Genomic DNA, 8,869 nt, shown 5'->3' on the forward strand with positions numbered 1-8,869 from the left:
TTTATAGTATTATTAATTGTTATGTACTCCCTCCTTTTCGATTTATAGGGCTTATCTCAAAATTTTAGTTTTTTCATTTTATAAGGCTCAATTTGGTTGTTCTCCATCACATGTTTAGACTTCAAGATGCATTAAATCATTGCATGCAAGTATTAAGAGAAAACTGACCAATGCATGCACTTTATGCATGCATGCATTGCAATTAATGCATTCGTAAATATAATTTTTTAAGAAAAACAAGAGCATTAATTGGATGCTTTTGCAAACTACAAAAAATATTCCACCACTCATCATCTATCTTGGTTGGTGAGATTTTTGAATTGAGCCTTATAAACCGGAAAAGAGGGAGTAATGTTTACAACAACAACAACACTAGCAACAGCACCAGCACCAGCAAGATTATGGATGATGAGCTTCCACATACTTCTGTCCCAAACAAATTGGGGTAGATTAGAGTTGAAACCCATAATATCTTGCGACCAGCTCATGGTTTCGGCACATGGATGATAAGGCTCTAGGCACATCTGTTCATGACTACTTCTTTGGTGATACTCCAGTCCTTCAAATATCTCTTTACAGATTCCTCACATGTCAAGTTCAGTTTATCCCGACCTCTCTTGAAATTATCGGTACACTTTCATCATCCGCTATGCACTAGAGTTTATGGAGGCAACTATCTTATATAATGTTGAATAAGCATTTCTTCAATCAATGCTAACCCGATTCTATCCCATATATCATCATTTCTCATTTGATCCTTTCTTGTGTGACCACACATTCATTTCAACATGTGCATCTCCGCTACACCTAGCTGTTGAACATGTCGCCTTTTACTTGGCTAACACTCAGCGCTATACAACATTGCGGGTCAAATCGTCGTCTTATGTAACCCGCCTTTTAGCTTGTATGGCACTCTCGTCATAGAGAACGTCAGAAGCTTGGCCTCACTTCATCCATCCGATTTTGGTTTGATGGTTCACATCTTCATCAATATCCTCGTCCTTCTGCAGCATTGACCCAAAATATTGAAAGGTGCCCTCCTAAGGCAACACCTGTCCATCAAGATTAACCTCTTTCTCCTTGTGCCTATTAATACTGAAACCGCACCTCATGTTCATTCAGAATAAAAAAAAAGTAATGCAAACAATATCGCAGCTAAAAATGTTGCATTTTCCATATCGAGCGGACATCCACAGAGCGAGAAAAAAATGCATTCCTGCCTTCCCGCGGCCCGCCCTGCCTAACAGAAGTCCATATCACTGCCGACGGCCCACGGCCCACGGCCCACGCCCATCGCATCGTCCTCCAAAGCTCGCCACCGCATCCCGTCGCCTCCTCTCTTACCTTGTCTCCCCCGCCGCTGCCGCTTCATCCTCAGCCATCGCCCACCGCCTCGCCGGTGACCTCCCCCGTCCACCGCCCCCCCGCCTGCGAGTTCGTTCAGGGAGATGTCTTCAAGGCGCGAGAACGGGTCGGACGGCGACGGGCTCGGAGCCGAGGGAGGCGTGCCTCCGTCGCCTCTGTACGCCGCTCCGGTCGTCTGCCTCCTCCGGTCTGCCGGGGACTTCGGCGCCGGCGCCTTCGTTGGAGGCGTCGTTGGATACGGTATTATCCCCATTCCCCAACCCCGCCCTTTTCTTCTCCCAGATAACTCTATTACGCGTCGCTGCATTCATTATCTATCTGCTGTTGCTGTCCCCAAATTTTCAGTTTTCGTGGTCAGCTCTTATTAGGGCAGATAGTGATAGGAATTTCCCTTGCACTGACGCGTGCAATTCTCACTCGAATCCAAGCTTACGGAAATTCCTAGATAAGGTTATACAGTGTTGCTGGATATATTGCTTTGCAGATAATTGCACGTTGCACGCGATACCTTTAGTTTGGTAGCCTGGATCTTTTAATAGTTTCTGCTAGTCTGAATGTTCTTATACTGCGTTGATATGGTTTCACTAACTTAAAGAACCTGTGAACCCTAGTTACTCCCCTCGCATATAAAATCCTTATGTGGCTCACTCGGTTCTTTTTTCAGGGCAAGGTTTGATCACTAAGAAGGGCTTCAAGGGCTCACTCAGCAATGCAGGCTCTGCTGCCAAGGTTTGTTGTTCATAATGCTTGTGGGGATATGTTCTCTCAAATTGAGATGCATTATCCTTTTCCAGACAGAATGCTCATGATAGAAATTTCTTGAATTAGACTTTTGCAGTTCTCTCCGGCGTCCAGAGTTTTATTGTGTGCTTATTGAAAAAGATACGCGGAAAAGATGATCGTAAGTTTACATTTTTATCTTTCTATTTGTGTGTTGGAATCTCGATGGTTGAACATATAGTATGAACTCAACTGACATGTTCCTTTGACAGTTGTCAATTCTGGCATTGCTGGATGTTGCACTGGCCTTGCCTTGAGCTTTCCAGGTACATTTGTGTTGAACTAATGTTACTTTCACAGCTCACTAGTGTACGTGACAATGGTATTGTCTGGTTACTGTACCTCATATGAAAAAGGATGGTTATCATTTTTTGTTAGTACTTACTAGTGGCAAACATGTTTTGGTTTATAGTGTACCAAATATTTGGTGCTCTGGCTACTTGATTGTTCAACAGTTATTTTTCTGAAAATCTAGCGACCCTGAATTGCTATGTGTAAATTCCTGGTTGGCAATCTGTAAAAAACTCTTTACTTCCTAAAACTGTAGGTTAGGACAATAATTTGCATTTGGTAAACTGTGTAGTATGTAGGTACTCCATTGAGCGTAAGTTATATGTTGTGTGCTTGTAGTTCTTGAATTGGATTTCAACTGATATTTATTTAGAGAGATCGGGTGTGAATGTAAACTGAATTTTGCCTATAAATGCATGACTGAATTGCTTCCTCTAATTGTTACTCCCTCCGTCCCAAAATAAGTGTCTCAGCTTTAGTTTGAGACACTTATTTTGGGAGGGAGGGAGTATACTTTATCAAAGCTGGTTTCCAAGCAGTTCAGTATCATGTCTAAGAAATTAACAAAATCAAGATACCTTGTTCTTACTCAGGAGACACTTGAGTGCGTGTTTTGCTTGTCGTTGGAATCTTGCACACACTGGATAAGACGGGACAGGGTCCAAATTAACTGTAATGACACTTGAAAAAAAAGTCGAGCTATATTCATGTCTAACACATCATGTAGAAACTGAATCACTCATGCATCTGTGGTGCTGATTAGCACATTTTATTAAGAACAATTCGCTGCAATGTTCAGTTTCAGTTAGTGCTCATGGGTAATACTTTACCTGAAAAAGGTCAGTAATATTAGTGGCTAGCTGGACACATTGTTATGCATGCATCTCTTGTTAGCTCAAACTGCACCGCTATGTCGCTTTACCGGCACATATGTTTTACCTGCATAGCTTTTCTCTGTAATATTCAAGTGTCCAAGGAGGCATGAGTCTATAGCTGGCACATTGGAAGGATGTTTGAAGATTGGATTTTTGTTTGTGGGGATCATTTGTGCATGTGCGCCAAGCTGCTCTTTAGAATAAATTATTGATACCAGCGACAGTTTATCTCTTTACTATCAGAGCTTTGGTTACATCATTTCTCATGTGGTTGGTTCTCTTAACCCAGGAACACCTCAAGCGTTGATTCAGAGCTGCGCCACCTTCGCAGCGTTCTCTTGCATAATGGAGGGGCTGAACAAGCAGCAGGCTGCAATGGCCCACACGCTCGGCGGAAACGCTCTGACCTTTGGGCACGGGAAAGGCGGCGTCCTCCCCCCTTTCACGCTACCACCAATCCTCGACGCATCAGATGCTCTAGCTTCATGCTGCCAGACCTTAGTGAAGCCCAAGCACTAGGCAACATCATGGGGAGAGAAAGAGAGAGAGAGAGATGATCAGTAAAAACCTTAGCACCAGACTTCCTTAGCGTATGGAAATTCGTTTCTGGACTTGTCAAGAGTGTGTAGTTTTGCTTCCTTGCCAGTCTTTTTCTTGATGCGTTCTGCAGCATGTGCTCCTTTGACATGGCAGATAAAAATCCTGAAAAACCTTCGCATTTTGTTCTCCTGTTAACATCTGAGACATGGTTTTGTGACAAGTACAGTAAGAATGAAGTGATTGCAGTTCTTCAGATTCTGAATATCTCTGATCCATACTGTATAATGGAGTACTAAGCATTGCCACTGGTATCTTCACATTGAACTGGTATCCTACTGATTGCTCACTGGCCTACAATCGAAGCTGCCTGTGGTCGACGGGGTCGGTTTGCAGAGGCCAGTGGTGCACCTAATGAATAATTCAGGCTGCAGCTGCCGGCGTCCACTTCACCACTCTGACCTCGCCGGACGCGTCTCCGGTGAAGACCATGCCGGGGGTCCTGAGCGACATTGCCGTGACCTCGCCGTTGCAGTGAATCTGGCCTCTGGGTTTGAACGACGGGAGGTCGTAGACACGAACGATGCCGTCGCCGCGCGAGACCAGCAGGACGGGCTTCTTGTCGGCGTCGTGCGTCCCGTCCATGGCGACCACCCGCTCGCCCTCTTCCCTGTGGGTGTAGTGCACCTCCAGCTCCGGCTCGACGTCGTCACGGTCCGGCTTGGACCTCCAGGCCTTGACGGTGCCGTCGACGGACGAGGAGAGCAGGAACCGGTCCCAGCACAGCAGCGCGGTGACCATGGACGCGTGGCCGGCGAATCTGCAGACGCACCGGCGCGTCTCGAGGTCCCAGACCCTGATGCCGCCGTCCGACGCACCAGAGTAGAGCGCGCCCTTCCCCTGGGCCAGCGACGCGACGGCGTGCCCGCCGTGGCCCGCGAGCGCGGCGACCTCGTCGAAGCGCTGGTGCTCTCGGTCCAGCCTCCACATGTAGATGGCGCCGTCCTCCGCGCCGGCGAAGAGGCGCTCGTCGTCCTCTGCCAGGAGTGCGGTCACCTGCGCGCCGTCGGCGGGCAGCCGCAGCCGCAGCTCATTGCCGCTCCCCGCGTGGAGCGCCCTGACGGCGCCGCGGACGCCGACGAGCACCCACGGGCCCATGGCGATCAGGCGGCCCACCTCCCCTTCCTGCACCGGCGCGACGCGGACGCACTGCCCGGTAGCGCAGTCCCAGGCGCGCACCGTGCCGTCCAGGCTGCCGGAGAAGAGCTTGCCGGACCCTTCGGGCACGGCGACGCCGGTGACCGCCTTGGAGTGGCCCTCGAGCCGGGCGACGCCGCGGATGCCGTCGCCGACGCACCATGCGCCGCCGACCGGTGGTTCCTGGACGCGATCAGAAGCCGCCGGAGGGACCGCAGCCTCGCGGGCATTGGTTGCGGGGCTGGGTTTGGTCGACGGCGGCGGCGACACCGGAGGAACCGCGGCCTCTCCTTCATCGGTTGTGGCGCTGGGCTTGGCGATTTTGGAGGAAGTGTTGACCCAGGTGTTGCTGCGCTTCTTGGCGACGACGACGACGGCCGGCGGCGCCTCCGCCGGATCGGCGTGGAGGAACCGGCAGGGGTTCCGGCCGCAGTGGCCGGACTTCCAGTAGCGGCAGACGGGCGGCGGCGCGGTGCCGGAACACGCGGTGTCGCCGCGGCGCAGCTGATGCGAGGCGGGCGGGAGGAGGGGTTGGCGGCGCTGCACGGCCGCCATGGAGGGGAGGCGGCGACCGGTCGAATGGGAGTGGGGGAATTCCGCGTTCGCTGGTGGGTTCGCGTTCAGCTATATGTAGATCGGCAGCCCGGCCCCGGTTCGTGCCAGTAGTGCTACTTACCGACCCCAGCATGCAAAGCGCACACGGCGGCGCGTTTTCGTGATTTTGTAATAAAAATCCCTACGCCGTGAAATTAAAAAAATATACAATTAATGTACATTAGGTTTCTTTGGTATTCAATTTTGAGAAAGATTTGTATCACGCCATATCAAAAACATATGGCATGGCAGTTTGACAGGAAGGGGTTATTCTCTGTCCGCTCAGCATATAGGATTCATGTCGACCTTCTTCGGCGCCAATGCCAGCGGCAAACTGGTGAATGCTCGTCAGGGCGGGAGGAGGAAAAGAAAATGTGGCGGCACCTCTGGCAAGTGAATTGCCCCGGGAAGGTACATCACTTCATGTGGAGATTGGCACACAATAGTCATCCTTTGCTGCGAAACGTGGAGCACATTGGAGTTGAACTGGACACAAGTTGCGTGGTGTGCCATCGTCTGCCGGAGGACGGAGGGCACTTGTTTATGCGCTGCAAAGAGGTAAAGAAAATGTGGAGTGCTTGTGGTCTGGAGGGTGTTCGTCAAAGCCTGCTTGAATGCCAAACATCTCACCGGCTGCTGGAGGAACTCTTTCGTATACCCGAGGATGTAAAACTAAGAGCAATTTGCCTCATGTGGTTGTGGTGGACAGAGAGGAACAAAGCGAATCATAACCAAAACAGAGCATCAGCGGAGGAGTTTCAGTCTTCAGTTACCAGACATGTCACTGAATGGCGGGAATACAATGCAAAACATGTACAGCCAAGAGTGCAGAGGATTCAGAAATGGGTCAAGCCAGCTCTGGATGTGGTTAAAATCAACATTGATGCAGCTTTTAGGGGCCTGTCACAACCTGGTGGCTGGGGGTGCATTGCTCGGGACCATGCTGGAGACGTCCTCTTCGCGGCCGCCGGCGTGTTGGAAAACGTGTCCGATGCTCTTCATGCTGAAGCTTCTGCCCTGCTGCATGCGGTCCGGTTTGCTGAAGACCATAGCATAGGTCGTGTTGTTTTGAGACTGATTGCTTGGCTCTTGTGCAGACGACCAATTCTGGAACTCTTGATCGATCCCCACTAGGTGCCATCTTTCGCGAGCTCAAATACCTGCTCCAGTTCGGTTTTATTAAGTGGAATGTCTACCACTGTCCACGCACTTGTAATGCCCCAGCCCATGAACTGGCTGCTTTAGGCTGTAGTGGTGTCTATGGGAACCAATTTGTTTGGCTTTCAAATCTCCCTGATATTGTAACTCGTGTGGTGACCATCGATCTGGTTGGTCCTTGGTAATTGGAATGCACGGTGTTCCAGTCAAAAAAAAAAACATAATCATATCTTTGTAGTTTGTAGAAGACAAAATCACAGTTCCATCCTCTTAAACCAGTGTCTCAAAAAAAATTTCTCTTATACCATGGTAAAAGCGTAGCAACAGACTCCACGCCTGGTGAACGCGAGGGTGTGTTTGGTAGCCTTCTCACCCTTGTTCTCCACCGAGACACGCTGGCTCTAGACATGCCCGAGTACATACCTTACAGTATTTATGTAGTAGCATCCATCTAATGAGACGACATGCTAACCTGAGATTTTTCTGTTTGATAGCATGTACTATATGAGTTCAGTGTGGTTACCTCATTCCTGATATTGCCAGAATGCCACCACAATCATCTGCTCCCTCTGTACACTAATAAAAGACGTTTTGAATCATTACTTTAGTGATCTAAAATGTCGTATATTAATTTACAGATGGAGTAACAATGAAAAAAAAAGGATTGTATACACAGTTCTAGCAAGATTTCAACATAAGTAAATATTTGCACAAAGTTTTGACAATAGCTAGACATGGAAAACATTGAACCAAGTATCAAAGAACAAGGCAAAAACATTACTGCTCTTAACAATGTAGAATTTGCATAGATCAATGACACAAACGGATGAGCTCTACTCGCTGCCATCTAGAATTGCAACGATCTACAATATAAACTGAGTAAGAATTGTAAAAAAAAATTGTTGTTGCAGAAATTCATTGTTTTGCCACCAAACACACAAGAATGCAAGCTATTGAACATTCAAGCCTCCTTCAAAATTCCCATAGACTCCACCAAACACGCCCCAAGTAACTTAAGCAATTCAGTCTCAGGTTGTCATGGACGAAATATTTCCTTCTTCAAAGTTCTCGCAAGGGTAAGAGCAATCATCATGCTGGAAAAGCAGGGCATAGAGTTCAACTAATTGAGCCTTTGATATAACTCGAAAAATACAGATACAAAGGGCAAATGGAGAAGCGCCATGTCCTCCTCTCTGCACATAAACTCCATAGTTCTCATGATAACAGAAACGCAGTTCTCATAGTAGGCAAGCTGTGTATGGAGATACTAATAGTCTAATACTACCACTCATTTTACCACCCACTCATCATTTGAACGATTTCAACCAAGGGTTCCCTCCGACAGGTCCATCAGTTTGCCATGTGTATGCTGGCCTCGACTTGCTTGGCAGTTAACAGGGCCCGGACTTCGGTATCTTGATCGGCCATCTCGGCGGCTGCCTGCCCGTAGGCATTCTCCTTCTTGGGACATGCGCCAGCCTCGAGCAGAAGCTTGACGGTGTCCATGTGTTCCCCTCTGGCAGCATGGTGGAGTGGCTGCACGGAGCAAACATATAAGGTTATAGACCACTGATAGCACAAAGCTGTAAATGCAACATGGTTGGCATATGATCAAGTGGTCAAGAGGGCTTACAGTATCGCCTTCAGCATCAACGGTGTTGAGCATTCGTGTTGCACAACCCTCAGCATTTGCAGCAAAACTGAGAATGTACTGAACTATCTCGGTGAAGCCTGTACAAAGAGTGTCAGTAAATAGACTAAACACATTGAGTGCAAAAAGGAAAAAATAAGCCCACTGCAAGTAAAAGAATGCATACCTCCAGCACAAGCATCATGGAGAGGAATTGCCCCTTCTTCATCTTTGGACTCTAAGCTTGCTCCACGTTCCAGCAGTAGCTGACAAGATGAACATGGTTATATACAACCATTGAGCAGAGAAAAATTTCCAAGAAGGCGGAGAAAATTATGCAAGATAGCAATGTAAACCTGCACGCAAAGTAGATGGCCATATAAGCATGCCAGGTGAAGCACAGTATCACCATCTTCAACTGGATCATCAATGCTGCCACCAT

General features: G+C 48.3%; 3 protein-coding genes across 3 annotated transcripts; 1 reads left to right on the forward strand and 2 right to left on the reverse strand.

The window, feature by feature from the left end:
• Positions 1-1,301: 1,301 nt before the first annotated feature.
• LOC125552928 (mitochondrial import inner membrane translocase subunit TIM22-3-like) lies at positions 1,302-4,113 on the forward strand. The gene is made up of 5 exons (XM_048716654.1): positions 1,302-1,605; positions 2,030-2,094; positions 2,194-2,266; positions 2,358-2,411; positions 3,601-4,113. The coding sequence occupies exons 1-5, from the start codon at positions 1,449-1,451 to the stop codon at positions 3,828-3,830; spliced, it is 579 nt and encodes a 192-aa protein (XP_048572611.1). The 5' UTR covers positions 1,302-1,448; the 3' UTR covers positions 3,831-4,113.
• LOC125552927 (zinc finger CCCH domain-containing protein 17-like) lies at positions 4,008-5,671 on the reverse strand. The gene has a single exon (XM_048716653.1). It carries the CDS (start codon positions 5,598-5,600, stop codon positions 4,272-4,274), a length of 1,329 nt encoding a protein of 442 aa, XP_048572610.1. The 5' UTR covers positions 5,601-5,671; the 3' UTR covers positions 4,008-4,271.
• Positions 5,672-7,907: 2,236 nt separating this feature from the next.
• Positions 7,908-8,869, reverse strand: LOC125554294 (poly [ADP-ribose] polymerase tankyrase; the record flags this gene model as incomplete). Its single annotated transcript, XM_048717869.1, is given in 4 exon segments — positions 7,908-8,333; positions 8,431-8,528; positions 8,615-8,693; positions 8,784-8,869. Coding segments are annotated over 4 exon segments (449 nt in total), but the record flags the coding sequence as incomplete, so codon positions are not given.

This window comes from Triticum urartu, chromosome 4, assembly GCF_003073215.2.
Source record: "Triticum urartu cultivar G1812 chromosome 4, Tu2.1, whole genome shotgun sequence".
Lineage (NCBI taxonomy): Eukaryota > Viridiplantae > Streptophyta > Magnoliopsida > Poales > Poaceae > Triticum > Triticum urartu.

What these genes read in the sequence shown, in the direction of transcription:
- LOC125552928 (XM_048716654.1), top strand. Translation starts at nt 1,449, where the DNA reads ATGTCTTCAAGGCGCGAGAACGGGTCGGACGGCGACGGGCTCGGAGCC. An exon ending in TGGAGGCGTCGTTGGATACG is followed by an intron (nt 1,606 to 2,029) that starts GTATTATCCCCA and finishes TTCTTTTTTCAG; the next exon opens with GGCAAGGTTTGATCACTAAG. An exon ending in ATGCAGGCTCTGCTGCCAAG is followed by an intron (nt 2,095 to 2,193) that starts GTTTGTTGTTCA and finishes TTCTTGAATTAG; the next exon opens with ACTTTTGCAGTTCTCTCCGG.
- LOC125552927 (XM_048716653.1), bottom strand. Translation starts at nt 5,600, where the DNA reads ATGGCGGCCGTGCAGCGCCGCCAACCCCTCCTCCCGCCCGCCTCGCAT.